The sequence below is a fragment of the Lacerta agilis genome, chromosome 16, assembly GCF_009819535.1.
Source record: "Lacerta agilis isolate rLacAgi1 chromosome 16, rLacAgi1.pri, whole genome shotgun sequence".
Classification (NCBI taxonomy): domain Eukaryota; kingdom Metazoa; phylum Chordata; class Lepidosauria; order Squamata; family Lacertidae; genus Lacerta; species Lacerta agilis.
Window position 1 is genome coordinate 21,686,391 of NC_046327.1, and position 20,776 is coordinate 21,707,166.

The 20,776-nt window shown below is 43.4% G+C and overlaps 1 protein-coding gene across 2 annotated transcripts; it reads right to left on the reverse strand.

The window, feature by feature from the left end:
• Positions 1–200: 200 nt before the first annotated feature.
• On the reverse strand, positions 201–20,009 carry ANP32B (acidic nuclear phosphoprotein 32 family member B). Of its 2 annotated transcripts, none has more exons than XM_033172750.1 (7): positions 19,871–20,009; positions 13,193–13,342; positions 7,982–8,104; positions 5,947–6,133; positions 1,856–1,971; positions 1,307–1,370; positions 201–820 (listed from the first exon to the last, which is right to left on the reverse strand). In XM_033172750.1, exons 1-7 carry the CDS (start codon positions 19,922–19,924, stop codon positions 747–749), a joined length of 768 nt encoding a protein of 255 aa, XP_033028641.1. In that variant the 5' UTR covers positions 19,925–20,009; the 3' UTR covers positions 201–746. The 2 variants fall into 2 exon arrangements, with proteins under 2 accessions (XP_033028641.1, XP_033028640.1); XM_033172749.1 differs by having other exon boundaries at positions 1,856–1,974.
• Positions 20,010–20,776: the final 767 nt, after the last annotated feature.

A 20,776-nucleotide genomic window follows, 5' to 3' on the forward strand; every position in this document is an offset into this window, starting at 1 on the left:
TCATTGTTCATCTCCTTGAGTAGCAGAAGCAGAATAAATTATGTAAACCAAGGAATTTACATGGGTCAAGGAATCTAGCTTCTGCTGGTACAATTTTTTAAAAAAAAATTAATGCAGAGTATACACAACCCTGCTCATTTTAGAGAAATGAGAAGGCCACAGAATTTCAGATTAAGTCTGAACATAACAACTTTGCAAGATTAGTTTACCAAATAACGTTTATTTCATTTCAAGTTCTTAAAAATACTTTTCTGTTGTTGCATAAAACATCCTAATGTAAAAAATATCCAACAGCTTAGAAAAGGAAAAGGAAGGCAGGGAAAGCAAAGCATGAAGAACAGTCCCCAAAACATTAGGACTCTATTTACAAAGCCTTTTTGCACAGAAAGTAAAAAAGGGACTACAGTCAGTGGGTAGTGTGTAGCCCCTGACAACCAGGACTGACCCATCACACTCGTTCTTCTTGCTATGGCAACAGTGGGAGATGAAGGCCTGGGAACCCCAAGGGGATAAGTGAAGGTGCTAGCCCAAGAGGGCTAGATCTGTAACCACCTGGAGGAGATCAGCTGCAGGGTATGTGGAATGTCACAGGAATGGCCGACTCTTTGGCTCTTTGAGTGCTGCACCCGAGGGGGGAGGGGGCTTGTTTAGACAACTACAATGTGCCTCAAGTGCTCCTCAAGTCACAGATCATCCAAGGGGTGGCCCAAGCAATACTGAACAGTCCTTTGGGGACACAGAAGGCCTTAGTCATCTTCTTCATCCCCTTCGTCATCTGCTTCTCTTTTTCTCTTTTCACCTTTCCCACTGTCTTCTTCATCTGTACAATGACCAGAGGGGAGGGGGGGTAAATTTCATCATCTGATAAAAGGGCAGCAATACAACTGTACTATCCCATAAACTTATTCTGGACTCCAGCAAAGTCTCCAGTTCTAGCATTTCAGTAATTTACTAGCGCAGTAGCTCACTCACTCACCCAGCTGAAGGAAGTTCAACAAGGAGCAAATACTTCCCACTTTTTAGGGTTTGGAAGCCACTGGTTGGCCGCAGCCACCAAGGCTTACACCCCAACAACCAAAGCAATAGGAAGAAAATCTAGAGCCACACATCCTTGCAGTCTTTACTTGCACTTCCCATCTAAAATGGAATGGCTTTACTAAGCACAGTATTTTGGATGGGTTGGGCTAAGCATCTAAAATATTTTCTGTCGCCTTCTAGCCTTGTCCTCTTTATGCCACTCGCATCCGTATCCTGTCATCCTGGAGATTCATATAATTAAGGAATTGGTTTGAAACTCTGAGCATACCTTCATCCTCCTCTTCTTCCTCGTCCTCCTCCTCCTCTTCCCCATCACGTCCAAACTCTTCCTCCTGAAAATATAAGCATGTTTGCAACTGAAAGAGTAGCAGTTTTCCTCCCATTTGTATGATACCTCCGGGAAGGAGGTATTCTCCATCTCTACTGGGTAATGAAAGACACTGGATCACATCAGCAGAGAAGAAGTGATGCATGCTGCTGTAGCCAAGTCTCTTTACTGTCACCTTGGCTGAAGCCTGCAACCAAGCAACAGCCAGACCGTGTGCAACACGCAGAGGCAGACCAATGACAGAACATAAATTGGATAATCCAGAATAGAAGATTTCATTATTTCATTTATTCTGGTAGTGGGCAGCCCGCTTACTGTTCCAGCTGCCTTTGCCAGGTGATACATAAGGAAGCCGCTCAAACATCACTCAGCAATTTCACCTCCAAGCAAGCAGGCAGGCATATCCAGTTACTCTTTTTGCTACTTGGCAGATAAGCCTCTAAGGTTTCAACACAGAAAGCATAAAAGCAGGAAATACTTTTAACTAACCTCTCCGCTGATTTCGTCTTCCTCGTCTTCTCCTTCTTCTCCTTCTTCATCCTCATCTTCCTCATCAAACTCTTCCTCCTCACCATCTTCCTCTTCTTCTTCATCTTCTTCCTCACCTTCTGAGAAAGAAATGGTTTCTATAAATTTCCTTATAGTTAACCTACATTTTTCTAAAAGTTAGAAAAGTTTATATATAACTGTCTTAAAATACCTATTGCGTTGTTTAAACTTTGTACTGTATGGTGGCTAAACACTGCAGTGATCAACAAATTTAATAATGATAATTAGGAGACTAACAAATAACAAGAATACATGAACAAACAGAATGCTTATTCCCAACTATGTAAGTGGGTATACGCAATACATACTGGCCTCATTCAGCACAGCAACACAAATGCATGGTATATTTAAGAAACAATGAGCAAACAAACCATAGCTGAAGCTTGGTTTGTTCTATCCCCCACCTATTCCTCATTGCCTGCCTGATATACTGAACTTCTTTGTGGTGCCTTAACACCAACATTGTCGCACCACACCACCAACCCCTTTACCATTGTTAGCTGCATGAACAGGATGAGATCTCCCCAGCTGCTCTCAGAATGGGCTGATCCATACCAGCTCCTCTCCCTTCAACTTCAACCGTATATACGTGAGTATAAGCCGACTTTTCCAGCCCATTTTTTGGGCTGAAAAAGCCGCCCTCGGCTTATACTCAGGTGAAGCGGGCGGCTGCAAAGGGACAAGCGGCAAGAAAGGGATCCTTTCTTGCTGCTTGTCTCCCCTGCCCTGCCGATCCCCCATCTGTGCCTGCTCTCTGATCCCTCCTCCTGTGCCTGCTCTGCGCGAGGATCGCCTCCTCCTCCTCCTCCCGTCCCTTCTCCCCGAAGGGGAACAGAGGTAGCGACGGGGCAGCGGGAGCAGGAGGAGGACAAGTATCGAGCAGGCGCGCGAGCCGGCTCAGCCCCAGAGAGCCTGTTGCTTTTGCCCCCATCCCATCTCCGCCATAGAAACTGCCCACCCTGAAACTACCCACCCCTGAAACCTTCCCAGAATCTGCTCCCTTAATTCCTCCCTGAATATGCCCCCTCCCCCTGAGCCCTCCCTGTAAAGAGACCTTTCTTTCCAAGCCTTCCCTCTTAACCCCTGCCCATCCCAGCTCTGCCCACTGTAGAAACTGCGCTGAGACTCTATGATCCTGTGCCTGCTCTACCCCTGCCCATCCCAGCTCTGCCCACTGTAGAAACTGCGCTGAGACTCTATGATCCTGTGCCTGCTCTACCCCTGCCCATCCCAGCTCTGCCCACTGTAGAAACTGCGCTGAGACTCTATGATCCTGTGCCTGCTCTACCCCTGCCCATCCCAGCTCTGCCCACTGTAGAAACTGCGCTGAGACTCTATGATCCTGTGCCTGCTCTACCCCTGCCCATCCCAGCTCTGCCCACTGTAGAAACTGCGCTGAGACTCTATGATCCTGTGCCTGCTCTACCCCTGCCCATCCCAGTTCTGCCCACTGTAGAAACTGCGCTGAGACTCTATGATCCTGTGCCTGCTCTGCGGAAGGCATCGGGGAGGGAAAAGTGGGGAGAAAGTGCTCCTCGATGCTTTCCCTCTCCGATGCCTTGCACAGAGCAGTCACTGCTCTGTGCGAGGATCGCCTCCTCCTCCTCCTCCTCCCGTCCCTTCTCCCCGAAGGGGAACAGAGGTAGCGACAGGGGCAGCGGGAGCAGGAGGAGGACGAGCAGGCGCGCGGCTCAGCCCCAGAGAGCCTGTTGCTTTTGCCCCCATCCCATCCCAGCTCAGTCCGCCATAGAAACTGCCCACCCTGAAACTATCAACCCCTGAAACCTTCCCAGAATCTGCTCCCTTAATTCCTCCCTGAATATGCCCCCTCCCCCTGAGCCCTCCCTGTAAAGAGACCCTTTCTTTCCAAGCCTTCCCTCTTAACCCCTTCCCCCAGTAGCTGCTGCATTTCCCACCCTCGGCTTATACTTAGGTCAATAAGTTTTCCCAGTTTTTTGTGGTCAAATTAGGTGCCTCGGCTTATATTTGCGTCGGCTTATACTCACGTATATACGGTAAACACCAGCACCTCCTGGTTTGTAGTCAAAAGTACGGAGACTTCATAAGAGCAGCCTGCTGGATCAGACCAATGGCCCACCTAGTCTAGCACCCTGTTCTCACAGTGGCCAACCAGATGCTGATGAGAAGCCTGAAGGCAAGACCTAAGTGCACTGATGGTCTTAACCTCCATGAATCTGTCAAACTTTTTAGAAGCCATTGTAGTACCATGGAGATTGTGCTCTGAAACATCCCTTCAGTGAGGATGTTGCCATAAAAGGTGCTAATTACTGTGAAGTTTTAAGCTGCGTGAGGCTACTGCAAAGGGCAGGACAGTGTTGTTTGAAAAGGTCGTGCCTTTCCCCCCCCCAAAAAAAATGCTTTATATGTCTTAAACTACTGTTCCAAGTTGCTCTTTTTTTTAACCTTTAAGTTAGTTAAGAATCTTAAATATGTTGTAGTATACCATTTGTTTTGCTGCTTTCCTATTTATCCCTTTATAACTTATTTTAGCTGGGTGGACTGCAGTCCATTTAAATTTTCTTCTCCTGGAACAGCAGCAGCTGTGAAGTGAAGCCGTCTGGCTCGCAAGAGAGGACTTTTTGTGGAGTAGTGGGATCAGGAAAGGAATATGTTGCCAGGCAAAGTTAGGAGGGAGGTCTTCTTTGGGAAAAGCGCCAGCAAGAACTGCCTAGCCTTGCACACAGTCTCATTTTTCAGCCACTTGTGCCTTAGGACTCTGCAGCTTGATGCATATTTTGGGCAAAGTAGACAAATAAGCCGTGGCTAAGCAAAGCTGCCACATTTGTGTGCCAACACCAAGTCGAAGTTAAAACAGCCCACAATTTGTAAGCCAACAACAAACCATGGTGTCAGGCCGTGGTTGGTTGTCAGAAACCCTGGGCAGGGTTCGGACATCTAAAAAAACCAGTTAGGCCAAACAAACTGATGGGTTACTTTTAAGTGTGGACCAGGACACTGCAGAAGTGCTCTGGTAAGCCACTTTAATTTCTCAGACAGCTTTCAAGCACAAAACAAATCTGATGGGAAACGATCTGATGACTATAAATGAAAAAAAAGTAATGCCAGCAAGATCCAACATAACTGACTGCAACCAATTCAACACTACACAGAGACAGTCAGAGCCTTCATGCCAGCCTTCCTGGGTTGCAAGCCCTCCAGTGCAAGTGACTGTATGGTCAAACTGCCTGAATTACTACTGATAAAGGATCAGAAATAACTGAGAAACAGAAAGGTTCTTTCCGTTCCCTACCCCAAATTACTCATTAGTCACTAGAAGTAATTCAGTCACAAGAGAGCAAGAGTAACAAACAGCTCTTCTGAAGCTGTGACTAAAGAATATGTATCTGTGGCAGCACCACTCATTCCAACTGTGGCTATGTCTACTGCTAACCCAACAGCAACTGGTACTTGGTACATGAGAGTGGCTCACGGGGCTGTGTTAATACCCACCAACACTTCAAATACATTAATAAGCTACCAGAATACCAGAATTTAGCATCTAGTCTCTCACACTCTTAGTGTAGGTTGTATGCTAAGCAGTACACAAGATACTCTAATCTAAAAACAGCCTGCAGATTTTGTGAGTGCAAGGCTATTGCAGCAATTTGTGAACTATCACCAGACTCCTGAAGACATAACAAAGGGGTAACTTCTAAGCTTCCTATGATTGCTGAAATAAGATTACATCTGTAACATGAGAAGATCCAATTACATTTCTGGAGTGGAACTACCTCTCTTTTAAAGATATACTCATACTAAAAACAACACACTATTTCCTTGCAATGTGACTTAAGGGAAGTCTTAAGAGTTGGCTATAGCATTTTTTGTCTGAGTTATGGTGCCAGCACATTTCAGAAGGATATGAGTATATAATGTGCAATGTTAACTCACCCACCGGTCCTTCTGCAATTAAATTCTGGATGAAAATGAGCCAAGTGCAATTTTTAGGTTGGAGTCCATAGCTAGGAACTGGACATTCTCTATCCAAAAGTAACAATGCCTGTCCTCACCTTCCTCGTCTTCCTCATCAACGCCATCTACTTCAGCATCTGAGTCAGAAGCTTCTTTATCTTCCTGATCATATCCATCCAGGTAGGTGAGCTGAGGAAGAAGCTTGAAGACACTCTCTCGGTAGTCATTTAGGTTTGTTACCTCGCAGTTGAACAGGTCAAGGCTCTTCAGAGAGTCCATTTTTTTCTAAAATTGTAAACAAGTCAAGTTATTAGTGTATGGACAAGAAACAACCACTGGATAATTTTTGGGGGGGGACAGTATGTTTGTCACAGCTCTGCCTAAAACTTGGTAACATAGAAGTTGATTTTCAGGTGCTTCATCCTAATACTTTTGTGAGAAAAATACTGAACAACTAGCTGAAGCAGTTATCTAGTTATCTTCAAAATGGGATATTTTGGCCTAATCACATTGGATCTTACATTAATGGAATCAACTCTTTCCTTGTTTGGTACACTATTTTGCCTCTACTGCAGGTGAAACCACAGGCCTCCACCTGCAGTATGGGTTTAATCTTGATCAACTTTATAAAAATCTTGTAAAGATACACAGTAACTGAGGAATATATGTGAAGCACTTTGAGCATTCTAAAGCTCTATATAATGTTATTAAGTATAATTATTACACTCTACACGTTCCTCTCCATGCAATGACCCAGAAACTGGAAATTCACCTGGAGACAATTGTAACTCATTAAGACATCAGTTAAATCACCTCATAAAAGGTGCTCCTTTGAAAACTTAATTCAAACAAAAATTAATCTCAGGGTTTTGGGTTCAAGCCCCATGTTGGGTGAAAGATTCTTGCGTTGCAAGCGGTTAGACTAGATGATCCTCACAGTCCCTTCAAACTCTACAGTTCTATGATTCTACCTAAGGAACAGTCTTTTAAAAAATCAGTAAATAAACTGGTAAAACTTTTTGGACTTCCTCCATATAAAATAAACAATGTATCAGCAACATCATCTGCCACCTGCATGCTAAAGTAGTATACTCTAAGGTAAGTATTGCTGTTTGATTCTAGGCACCATATAAACTGCCTTTAAATATTCCAATTTTGCATGGAGAAATTAAGACGCTTGCTTGAGTTATGATATCATTAGCAAACAGGTACTAAGCAGCAAAATGAATCTACTATCTGGAATAAAAGCAAATCAACTTCTAATTTGACTTGATACTACTAACATACATTTATAGATTAATACAACTTACTTGACTAGTGATTTTAGGAAATCCTTAAAAGAAACAAGGTACAACAAACAGAATATGAGCTATTGTCATAATTTCCAGTCAATATGTTCCATGTTTGACAGCAATGAAGTTATGCTGCACAACAGGCAACACACGATTCCTATTTTAACTCATTCTGCCAAACAGGATAAATGGCAAGTGGATTTGTAGCAACTGAGTTAAGAATTCTTGACTGCACAGCATCATGGCTGAACTATGGAATTAGATGTTCTGGTAACATGCATTTTTATAGACAAATCAGATATAAAATCAAAATTTGCCAGACACAGAAAGGGGAGTCTAATTTGACTGAAACCAACAAACTAAAAATGTTAACATGAAAACATGATATTCATTACTAAAAGTAATGGGATAAGGGCTTAAGATATAAATGCTAAACTTGGCTTCTGCCTATGTGGCTGATGTAGATTTGAATCTGGGAAATGCACACACATTGAAATGCTCATTTGGCCTCTGCTGACCTTGCTAGATACATCTTTTGAAGCAGATGGGGAAGCATATCCCCATCCAGGGGCTTACTTGTTGCTCATTACTAAAGCTGAATTAGGGTCAGTATGTTTGAGAACTAGAGCATCAGCTATGAAATGTCACAAGAGATATATTGCTTGCTTCAGGTGTCTTGATTTGGTCATACATTTACTTAGTGCCCACAAAAATGCAAGGCACCTATGTTGATATCAAACTATAGACTGCCTTTTTTGGGAAAAGGCCCTCTTTTGAATGATAATCTCTGCATTTAAACCCCAGAGAGGCATAATAATTTTTTTACCCATTAAGAACATACCAATGGCTCCAAGGTACTGATATCCTTCAGCTTGTTTCCACTGAGGTTTAGATGTGTGAGGTTAGGAAGTTTTTCTGCTAATACATCAAGACCTCCAGAAATCCGGTTGTCACTGAGTTCAAGCTGCAACAGGAACCACAAAAGGCAAAATACTGAACATATCAGCAACAGTGCAGTTAAAAGCAAAACTTTCACAAGGCTGAGATTCAAATAACATTTATCCGGATCAATACTTAAATTTATGCTTGCCTGCCCACCCCCACAAAAAGCATTCATAAAAGTATCTGGCAATAGAAGCTAGAAATTTGTGCTCACCGAGTTGCAGTGCAATGCAGTAATAAATATTCCCATTATACTGTAAGGGGTTGCTACATCACTGCATGCACAGTGGGAAACCTCCCCTTGCCCCAAGGGCCGAATTTCCTTGGGGGGCAGGGAGGAAATGGTTGCATGTCCAAAGAGGGTGAGGCCAAAACATATATATGTATTTTCCCTTGTTCAGTTTGACTTCAAGATCTCTTCCTGCATGACCTGTTCACTGTGGGATGGGAAGGTGGCATGGTTTGGAAAGAGCAAACTGGGGGCCAGTTTACAAGGCCTAGTGGAGTATAAATTCCCCATGTCTGTCCTAATGGCTCCAGTCTTTCACAGAATGAAACATATACATTCAGCTATGGGTATAATATACATTACCAATCTGAACTGCTTTTCTACCAATTTAGCTGTCATGGTTTCCAATGAATCCCAGGAAGTGAACTTTGATGAGGTGCTAGATATTCTTTGTTAGAAGTTCCTTTGCCTTTCAAGGACTTCACAGAACTACAGTTCCCAAGGTTGACTGTGAAGCGGGAAGGATTATAAACACAAGTTTTACCTGTGCAATCCTAGGCAAGCCCTATTAAGTTTAATCATAGTTACTCCCAGGTAAGTGTGCGCATAGCATTCTAGTCTAAGTCTGTAGAGTAAACGGGCCCTATGTTTTCCCAAGGCTATCAAAACTGCTGACCTAGGTTTTTGAAGATTACACGTAACACAAATACAGCTCTGTTGGTCAGCCATTTTCTTAAGAGAATCCTCATGATCAAACATGGTTACATAACAGCCTCTTCTTTTTTAAAAATAACTTTGCTCCAAAACATACATCAGATGAAAAAGCCTGAACAGATTGAAATGCTGAAATAAATGAATTGGAGTTGGTGCAGTAAAATACATTCTATATAATTATTCTGTTCCTCCTGCAAATAAATAAAAGGCACCAACAATGTAATCATATGCATATCTACTGGGATGTAAGACCCATGGTTCAATGGGTCTTACTCATTACTATGTGTTTAGGATGACAGCTAAATGTTTAGGTTGCTATAGCATGGTATTATTTATTTATAAAAGTACTTATATACCACCAATTCATAAAATACAATCTACACAGGGGTGTACACAGTATATATGCAATACATTTTTTAAAAAAGTATATTAAAATGACTTTGTTGTTCAGTCGTTCAGCGTGTCTGACTCTTCGTGACCCCACGGACCAGAGTACGCCAGGCACGCCTATCTTTCACTGACTCCCACAGTTTGGCCTGGCTCATTTAAAAAAATACAATTCAATAGTTGCATATGCCTGTCTATATAAATAGATGTCTTCAAGAGAGAATTGAAAATGAATAGCAAGAAAGCCTGCCAAATCTCTGCTTGAAGAATGTTTCACAACATGGGACCAGCAACTCTAAATACCTGACTTCTAGTGGAGGGAAATAAAGCCTCTGCAACACAGGGGACAACAAGCAGCACCACTTGCCATGTAATTTGGCATTTAGGCTCCAATCCTATACCCCCTTTCCTGAGATTAAGTCCAATGGTTCTTAAATTTATCTTAATCCTCAGTCATCGTTGAGATCAATAGGATTTACAGCTCCTTAACTTTTAGCTGGACCATACCCACAGTATTGATATGTTGTCATGAGAGAATCTGAACAAGGTCCTATTTATGTGGGCAACAAGGTTGCTGAATTCATGTAAAGCTGAATTAGGGAACTGACATAACAAACAATCCTTGTACAGTACTTGATTCCATGACATCAATGAATTTGCTTTTGCCAAATCAGCATTCCTACAGTTGAGCATCTGGGGGGCACTAAGTTTGAAATCAAAATGTACAATTTAGTTTGGGGGGGTCAAGATTTAAGGTGATGGCTAACCATGCTAATATTTAAAATTCACATTTTAACTTTATATGTGGTAGCCATTTAACACTATCAGTCTTGCACATATACAACTTCCTTAACAACAAAATATTTAACTCGCGAAGCAACTGTGAAAGGCCCTATTCTCATTCTTTCTACTTTACGTGTATTTTAGTTGGTATGCTCATTTTGCTTGCATGTAAGCTCCAACAAGCAAACAAAAAATGTTGGCTTCCCAAGCAGCACATTCCTGAACTGGAATCCTGGTCTAGACTGAGATTATCTTCTCCCATCTTGACATTTTTCTTTTAAAAAAACAACCAAAGAGGATCCCAATTCAGCTACATTCCTTTATCAAAATGTTAGTTGTTCAATACCTCTCATTCTAAATATGCTCCATCAACAGGAGCAACTAACACATGTGTGTGTGTGTGTGTGTGTGCGCGCGCTCCATATCACATACCATACCAAGAAAAAGTACTGTTTCCTTGCAAGAAATATATTTGCGTATAGTTTTAATATACACTATTTCTCCCTGCTTATTAGAGGTAGGTTGGTAGAAAAATTTGTTAAGTGTGTAAGAGGCATGTTGAATAGCAGTCATGGAAGTAAAATCATCATGGCAACAAGAAGCCAACTACTACTTACTTTACCCACGTTTTAAATCCCCCCATACAACGTATTTTATGTATTTTTTTAAATCACAGGTCAGCTGGGATCCAGAGATAACTTGCATGAGCAAAAAAGCACTTCTACTTGGCAAAGGAAGCTCACCAAATTCCTCCTGATTCCCATCCTGCTACTACTGTCCAATGCCCCCTCCTATGCTATCCCAGATGGCCTTTGGACTCTCAGGAGTAGCTTTTCAGGGGCATAGGGAGCAAGAAAATCAGAAAAAACACTGTTGTGAGTTTGGAGCTCCACTCAATTTTCTCTGGATCCAACCCACTGAGTTTTGTGCTTGTATAGAATCCTTATGAAGGAAGTTATGATTATAGTTAAGGTTCTTGGGTGCAATGGGCTAACTTCAACATTTTATGGGATGGCTTCAGAAATCTTTGAAAATCTGCCAATTATACATATAATCTGGAAGCTGACTATGTATTTCAGAGCTAGCTAAAATCTTAGTTTCACCCAAATTACCTAAGAGATGAGGACTGAATAAAATTTAGGAGGGTAGGTGGAAATGATACAAATAAAACAAGCAGGTACAAGTACCCAATGCAGATTTAAGTGGACTTTGATCTTTATTGTGTATCAATCCATTATCTGATAAAAGAACTTAATATACAACTTGCACCACCAACATAATATGGGAATGCCTATGAAGCAAGCCTGCCCTCAGATCTCAGCCATTTATAAGCAGGTCCTTAAACTGTTTCTCACACTGACTACGCTTTACATGCAAATACTCTTAAAAGTCAAATGACTGCATTCATTGAGGAAAAATGGTTTCAGGAGCAGAATTTGGTACCAAAAAACAACAACCTACCACTTTCCTGCTCCAAATCACTCTCCCCTTTGCAGAGTTCCACACACATATTTGCAGCTCCAAATAGGTATTTTCAGCTCTGCTGAAGGGTGAGCTATTTGAATAAATATTGGGCAGGGAAAGAATAAAGGACCAAATTCTATGCTACAGATACCTCTCCTGAAACTGAACTCTTCTAATGGAAAAACGGGTATCAAGGTTTTGCTACATACACCACTGTGTAAGTTCTAAAACTGATTTCATTTGTTCTCCCTTCTAAACTTACTCTATCTTCTGTGACACACTTCTGTGGTAACAGTTTTCAGTGCCTTCATTCCCCGCTTAACATTTAAACATGTAAGTGTATGCTGTTGAATTATGTCATAAAATATGTTGACTTACTATCATAAAAAGTAATTTTCAGGTAAGACTTGGAACATAACATTTAACCACATTGTGTATTTTACTGATTCTCTCCCTAATCAAAATATATCAATGCACGCACTTTTGCAAAAATGTTTTGAGATATTTATAGAGCACATAAAATGAATACGTCATATTTACGTTAAGAAACTAATAGAAGTCAAACATGCTAGATCAAATCCCAATTGCTTTGGAAGAGTGGAAAAAATTATGAAAAGTCCACATCACTATTCACAAACAACCCCTTTTCATAACATTCCTCTACAAAATTACAATGCAAAGTAATTAATCTCTTAATAGTGAAGTAGCCAAGAAGCTTGGGAGGACAAGACAAAATTAAAGCCTTTCCCCCATTTCTGCTATATCAATGAGCTACAATATGCTATCTTCACACCTCTGGCTTCTAGCCATGATGCAATATGTAGTTCTGCTCCTCTGACTTACAGGTTCCATTGCAACAAATAGTTTGCAGGCAACTCATCCTGCCACAGCTCAGGGTCTTTTTTGCGGGGGGGGGGGGGGAGAAAGAGAGGGGAAGAGAAGGGAAGAGAAGAAGTGCCATCAAATACAAATATTTGATACCCACAGCAACATTGTGACCCGTGAGTATCACCACAGCTTGCCCAACCACACCTGCATAGACAGTCACCATTCCGAAAGGCAGATTGAAATTGCAATGTGATTTTGCCACTGAACTCTCCAAATCTTAATCAAGATCCACAACACCAGCAACAGGTACAGTAACAATTTCTGCTCCATCTCTTCCTCTTTGCTATCTTCCTCCAAAAAGATTTTAAAAATGTGTTTGGATCCACTTCATTCATTTTTCCAGTACTGCTCTCATTAGGACTCATTTTGCAATCTGCTCCTTTCCCCAATTATGTATTTGTCTGGACTGAGCCCCAAAACAAGAGTTGGGTCTAGAAAAACACCCGAGACAAAGGACTGTGGCTGAAAGAGGTATGTGTCAGTGGCACAGGATCTCAGCATATATCTAAATCTATGATTACATTTTAGAAAGCAAAGGAGAAAAACAGCCGTTTGATTTGTAGCCATATTAAGGTCATTTATGGAAATAGGAATTAGCAAGACTGTGCAGATATGAAACCCAATCATCTCCCACCCAGGCCTTACCTTTTTCAACTTCGGGAGTTTAGGGAGATTCAAGACAGCTGTCAGTCCAACGTTTATTAAACTAAGAAACTCCAAGTTGATAAACTCTCCTGACAGCCCCTCAATTTTGCCTTCATTTGATCTGCAGTTGTCAAGAACAAGCTCTTGGACCTGAAGCGACAAACAAAGAAGTACAATTTATTTAAAAACAACAGCAAGTAACATATCAGTGCACAGAACTGCATCTGATAAAAATATCCCACATGTACATACAGGGAAGTCTGCACCTATGCAATTATTTTGCTTTACGGACTACGTAAACCTAACCGTTTGTTGCAAGTTAACAATTCATCAGTGGCAAAACCCCATGTAACTGTGATTAAACATCACTTTCTATCCCTGGCTACTAGAACCCACTCCAAATTAAAAGATCTTTCATTTCTTCCAAATGACACCTAAGCATTGGAGGGTTTTCAGAGTTTAAAGGAAGCCACCAAGAATTCTGCAGCTTCAAGCCAAGTGGTTCTCCATGAGTTGATCATGAGGCCACCACAAGCAATGTACTTTGAACTACTCTGAAAATGATGTCGGCATAGAATTCTCTACACCACTGACTATGTTTTGGAGAGAAGCTTCTCTTATGCTGCCAGAATACATTACAGGACTGACTCAAAAGTATAGGAAATTTCAATGCAGACATGTTTCAAGAATACCTCAAATTCACTTGTTGATGGATACCATAAGCTTTTCCCCAAATTAAGTGCAATGCAATGGGGTATCTTCGGGGTGGGGGTGTCGTCACAGTACAAAGGGAGTAATCAGATACTGCTGAGAAAAGAACACTATCAGACCAGGGAGAAGAGCTACAAAGGGATAATAGTGCCACTGTGCTAAATATAAAGCATCACAATGCAAAGGGGGAAAAAGATAACAGAAAAGAATAGGCAGAAGGTTTCATTTCTAAGTATGCTATCACACCAGGTTTGTGTGGCTCTCTGAAAAGTTCAATAGTATATATTGTTACATATTATCAATGGCATTTTTAGAACAGCACAGCTCCAAGTATTGCTGGGCTACTAATCCCATCACATCTGACCACTGGCTATGCTGGCTGGAGCTAGTGGAAGTTGAGAGTCTAGCATCCCTGCCCAAACAACTTACAATCTAAACCAGAACTTTCCAAACTTTTCATGTTGGTGACACGCTTTTTAGACATGTACCATTTTGTGACATAGTAATTTAGTTTTACTAGCAAACCGGAGATTAACCCCTTTCCAGCCCCTGGAGGAGCGCAGGGAGGTTTCATGCTACATACCCACACACTGCAGCCAACACACTAATCTGCTGCAACACACAATTAGGAAAGCTCTGATCTAAATGTTAACACAGCAAGAGACAAAGGGTGGGAAGAGTAACAAACAGCTATCATATATCAATCATGTGAGAGGATCTTCAGCATTTGAAGTCTATGCAAAGTATAGGGTTTGTATTTTCAAACCTCAAGTGTTTCAGTACAATAGTCAAAGACCTAAATAGAATATCTGTATGAAACCAGCCCAAAGAGGCTTCTCAGTATGAAAACTGCCTTAACTTCATTGTGATAAAAATATATGAAAAGCAAAAATTAAGATAATCGCTGGCGTGAAATGTAAGAAGCTCTAGGAATCTCAGTTTTAGATTTCATATTGATACAGTTAAAATACACTGTAATTCAGGCAGATGAATGCCCCCATTCTAGCCTAGCAGAGGATTCAACCAGAAGCAAGACAGACACCACTAACTACAGTCTCCAATCATTCACTACATGTGGAAAGTGAGCAAACATGCCCAAAACAAGAGGGTGTGCTGTGGAGTTTATCTGCTCATGGCAGACCTGGTCCCACCCAAAAGGAGAGGCCGAGGGGTGGAGGGAAAGAGACATATTTTTAAGGACTGTCTGGTATCGGAGCAGAATACATGTATCAAGACAGATAATTCTACAATGAGCTCCTAAGAATTCAAGCCATTAAAAAATAATGCATATAAAGTTAGTTTGCTATTCATACCACTATCATAATGCAAATAAGTCATGACTTCCTTTCACTGTATTTTCAAAATTAGCAGTACTTTTATCTGTAACAGATAGCAAAGACCAGTTTATCTTAAATTCCCTTTTCCAGCTGAAGAATTTTAATGAATCTAAAACAAGTTCCTCTTCTTGTTTGACAGTTTCACAAGCCTGATCAAGCAGTAGATCCAATGCTAATTTTTTTCCTTAATGTGACTGTATCAAATGCATACCAGCTCATTACAAACTGTTAAAGTCAGTTACAAGATTTCACATCAGATACTCATGACTAGTTTCCTAAAAAGTTTATTTAAAAAAAAAGTTTATGAAGAACATGGTGTGTATTTTAGCACAAAGGAAAAAGCGCTGATCTATGCCAGCAAGAAGAGAGTGGTGTGCCCTTTACTAATGACCCTCAATAAACATATATTAATTTGAACTTTGTACTCAACGTCTGCCAAAAATATATTCAGCTATATATGTGACAATTTTATATGAGCAGTCACTTGTAAAAAAAATTAAATGTTGGTCTACTTCTCGAGTTTATAAATAATTAAAAGAGCAACACATGCATAGTAATACAGTGGCACCTTGGTTTTCGAACGTGATCAGTTCCAGAAGACCGTTCAACTTCCGAAACGTTTGAAAACCGAGGATCAATGGGTGGTCAGCAAAATCCACTGAAAAAACGGAGGAATGCACCTTGGAAGCAATGACTTCTGGGTTTTCGGCATCGGGCTTCCGAATCGTTCAGCTTCCGAGGTGCTCAAAAACCAAGGTTCCACTGTAGCAATACAGATCATTCTCTTTCCATTGTGAAGTTATGTATGCAGCTTGAAGGACTTTTTATTTATTTCTTCTCAAATCCCTTTGGCAGAATTCCGTCATCTTAGCCAAGGTGGCGGCACTAGTTAGCCTTCTCTCCACTTCTCCCTCCACATTCAGGCTGCCGTTACAATCACATTGATGTAACTTTCACCAAACATATTGTTCTAATAATATTTCTCTTTACAGTAGGGATAGAAACATGTGGCCCTCCAGGTAGTGAAGGCTCCAACTCCCACCAGCCTATGCCAGGTATGGCTAAAAGTCAAAGAAGGGCCACAGGTTCCCCACTCCTGCTTTAGCAAGTATTAAATGGACTCTAAATAGGGCTATTTGTGTTTTTGGAAAATACATCTGGTGCAGAAGACGTCAACTGACCAGTATGTTGATGAGAGAACACATAGTATGAGTGTCCAATATCTATGTTGTTTCCTAGCTATTCCTAGACATCTAATTAGACACCTGAACAATCAGGTGCATGAAGATCTTGTAGTTCGAACTATTACGGAAAAAATCCTTCCTCAATCAGTGCAGACCTTATGGGGGGCCAGACTATATTTTTTTGGGTGGGGGGATGAACTAATTTCTATGCTCCACAAATATCCCAGAGATGCATTTTAAATAAAAGCACACATTCTACTCATGTAAAAACATGCTGAGCTGGATTTAGGTGATTGGGCTGGATCCGGCCCCCGGGCCTTAGTTTGCCTACCCATGATCTAATAACTGAACTGAGTTATTGGCAAAATATTGTTGGCACTACAAGATTAAGGCACTCCCAGGTGTCAGTTTCTGGAACAATAATGCTATACATCAGAAAGTGCAACAGGAAGTATCCATTGGCACTAAAACCATGTACTAGTTTGTTTTGATTCAGATCATCAACCACCTTGTAAAATTAAGTGTTCCAATTACTACCTGCTGAACTTGTATACTTGCATGAATATTAATGTGTATGCAAAACTCTCCTGTGACAGACTGCAATGGTTAATAGAGAATGGAGGCCAAAATAAACCGAGTGGTCCTTCACTGGCAAATCTTTTCACAATTCAAAACAGAGCATGTCATTAAGAACTTCACAGGGGGCACAACAGACACTCAAGAAGTGACTCATGCAGCTTCACAAATCTAAGGACAAGCAAACAAGCAAAATCATAGAATTATAGAATTGTAGAGTTGGAAAGGATCCCAAGGGTCATCTGGTCCAACCCCCTGCAATGCAGGAATCTTAACTAGATCGTACATGACAGGTGGCCACCCATGTTAAATTACTGTTCACCAGGAAGGAGACAACTGCTTTCAAATGGCCTTGATGTGTGCCTAACTATAGAGTAACAAGCAATGGTTAGATTGTGCAGTATCTGCCAAGAAGCACCCTCCAGTTTTACTGCTCTGTTGGTTCAAGCTACAGTACTTTTTTTTTCAAACTTGTAGCTTTCAAATGTCACCTTTTGTGAAATCCACTTATTTGGCCATGCCCACCCTCTACACGGGACGTGGGTGGCACTATAGGTTAAACCACAGAGCCTAGGGCTTGCCAATCAGAAGGTCGGCGGTTCAAATCCCTGCAACGGGGTGAGCTCCTGTTGCTCGGTCCCTGCTCCTACCAACCTAGCAGTTCGAAATCACGAAGTGCAAGTAGATAAATAGGTATCGCTCCGGCGGGAAGGTAAACGGCGTTTTCGTGCGCTGCTCTGGTTCGTCAGAAGCGGCTTTGTCATGCTGGCCACGTGATCCAGAAGCTGTACGCCGGCTCCCTCGGCCAATAAAGCGAGATGAGCGCCGCAACCCCAGAGTCGTCTGCAACTGGACCTAATGGTCAGGGGTCCCTTTACCTATTACCCTCTACACAGAAGATGCAGTACAGTCCTACTTCATATTTTCTTAGGTACTGTATGCATGTATGATGCTTTAAATATGCACAGGCTGTGATAATTAAACACATCATCTGCCTCCCACAGGAGACAGAGGCGAATAGAAAGAGGCTGGTGCTTGGCAATGAGGCTCAGAGTCCCTCTGCAGCTGCTGCTTGGTACAGAGACACTGGAATCTCTTTTCAGAGCACTGGCTGAAGCTGGAAATCTCCCATTCTGCCTTTCCCATAGGGAAGGTTGGGGGAGATTCCTTTGGTAATTTTTCTGGAGGTGCTTACCTCCCCTCCAGCTGGCAGGTGAGAAGAGCCCAGCAGTCATGGGAAGGCTAGGAAGGCCAGTGAAAAATTGTAGACCTCCCCACTGCCCATAAAAAGGTAAATCAAGAATGCGACAAGAAGAAATGCATTGCAACTCTCACTTTTTCTGGTATTTCTCCTATGCCTTTAGTCCGACCCTAGTACCACAGAAATAAAGAAAATCAAGGTTTTCTTGGCATGAACTCTGCTACACCAAGCTTACTTTCCCCTTTTAAATCCTTCTTGCCCTGTGGCAAGTGGGAATATTAGCATACCTGGAGCTGGGATCTGACAGAGCCATAACTCTGCAAGGTGGAAAACCTTGATTTACCACCGAAGAACATGTGGTTGTGCCATTATAGTACTGTAACGCACAAATGTGCCATTCTAACCATAGTAATAAATAATAATAATAATAATAATAATAATAATAATAATAATTTTATTATTTACACTCTGCCCATCTGGCTGGGTTGCCCAATACCAAAAAGGGCTTTCCAACGAGACAGGCCCACAGTATGTTCCCCAGGAGCCATTACTGTTATGCGGTGTGCAGGTGTATTTTAGGAGCTAGAAAAAGTGCTGGCTTCTCCAGTTTTCAAGCGGTCATGGCATCCCCTATCACGCCTTTAAAATTCATTCCACTCTTCCGTTTTATTCTTCGCCTTGAAAAATTTTCGAATGTGCTTTTGTTTGTTTGTAAGGCTTTTAAAACCCGGAACGCGCAATATAACTCTCTTTTAAACTAAAAACTCTCCTGCTTCAAATCAGCGGGCCTCGAAGCGCTTCCTTTTGGATTAGTGGCGCCTTTAAAAGTTATTATTACAGTATTGTTATTTGTGAGAGGAAAAGTGCGGGGCTGCCGCGGAGGGGTCGGGGAAGGCGGGCGGCGAAGGGAAGCAAGTTTTTGGCGGGAACATGAGCGGCTCCCATGAAGGGAGGCGGAAAAAGAAACGCGGGCGCGAGCGCGCTCCCTCTCTAACCCCCGTCGACCGTTTAAAGGGGGAAGGCGTGGGGTGGGGGTGGGGGAAGGCGTGGGGTGGGGGTGGGGGAAGGCGGGGAGCGAGCGAGCGAGCGACAAGGCCTCAGCGTGCGCGCGCCAAAGGAAGCGAACGCGGAGAAGCGCGCTCACTCGCTCGCTCGGCCTTCCGTTTTTTTTAAGTTTTTTTTATGCAGCTGTTGCCCGTTTAAGAGGGACGCTGTGGGGGTGGGAGAAGGGTGCGCCAAAACGCGCGCCCACTGGCTAAGAAGAAGACGGACGCGGCGGGGCCGTCGCGCGCACGCGAGAGAGAGAGAGAGGCACCAACCGCCTCTCCGCAGGCAGCCCACGCTCTCTTCCCTCACACGGACGCAGCGGCGGAACAACATGGCGGCCGCGCGGAGCCCTTCTCCTCAGCCAGGCGCCCGCCTGCCCGCCCGCCCGCCGCTCTCCCCACACACGCGCCCGCTTCTGCTGCTCTTCCCGCCTCCCTTAGGCCGAGCGACCTCCGCTCTCTCCCTTTTATCCGCCATTCCCCCCACACCACACTCCCGAACCGAGCTCCCCTCCCCCCCCAACCGGGTGCTCTCTCTCTCTCCCTCTCTTTTCCCCCACCCCAGGAAAGTGGGTGGTTTCGGTGGTGGTCGCCGGCTTCCCGCTCTTCCCGCCCATGCTTACATCCGGCGGAGTCCTGTTCCGCAGCTCCAAATGGATCCGCTTCTTCATGTCCATGGCGGCGGCGGCAACGGCGTCGTAAGTGGGAGGAAATGAGCGGGACGGGCCTCGGCTCAGGCCCTGCGCGCACGCGGCTCCGAGTTAACTCGCAGAAGGGCAGCAGCGGCCGAACAGGAGGAGTCGTAGGCAGCAACAAGGCAAGGCGGGGAGCGCTGGGCGCCGCCGTCGTCGCGACTGCAGTTGAACTGGCGGCGGGGCCCTGAGCTGGGCTGGGCTGAGCCGGAGCCGAAGCAACGGACGGACTGGCCGCCAGGGGGCGCGCCGGGGAAGAGACTCCCCGGAACTCCGTCGTCATAGCCACACCCCGCCCGGACGGACGGCGGAGACGCGCTCCCGCCTGGAGCGCTGAAGGCCGGCGTGGTTGTAGTGGCGCGCTCGCTGCCTCCGCGCGCTCCTGCTGCCGAAAGTTGCTTCCCACCCTTTTAGGTCGACACGAACGGCCCTCCCTCCCGCCCCCCATTCCCAGAACAAACGGTCGTCGGGCCCAATGTAAAGTACGCCTTGATCCAGGCCTGCAAAAACTTCTGTTGCTGCTGCTTCGATGTTGGCGGTCCCGGGGAGGTAGCAGAAGCATGGCTTCCTTCCCCTCCCATTGCCGGCTAAAAGCAGCATACAGTATTGATATTTTTTATAAATACTTATACGATTATGTTCCCCCCCCCGCAACCATGTATATAACATTTCACTCACATTGAACATCATTTGGCATTTTGTTGCCCATTTACCCACCTTTTAAGGATGCTTCTGGAGCCTGTTTGGGTTTTTACTATCCTGAGTAGTATCATCTGCTTTGCCCACTGAGTTCAGTGAATTTTGGGACACAATATGCCAGCTGTAAAACCCCTGATT

Bases quoted from the DNA above. Each gene is read 5' to 3' on its own strand.
- ANP32B (XM_033172749.1), bottom strand. From the start codon at position 19,924: ATGGACATGAAGAAGCGGATCCATTTGGAGCTGCGGAACAGGACTCCG. The intron at 1,371-1,855 runs GTTAGTTAAAAG...TTATATTTTCAG, and splicing joins AAGACGAAATCAGCGGAGAG to GAGGAAGAGTTTGGACGTGA. The intron at 821-1,306 runs GTATGCTCAGAG...GTCATTGTACAG, and splicing joins GGAAGAAGAGGAGGATGAAG to ATGAAGAAGACAGTGGGAAA.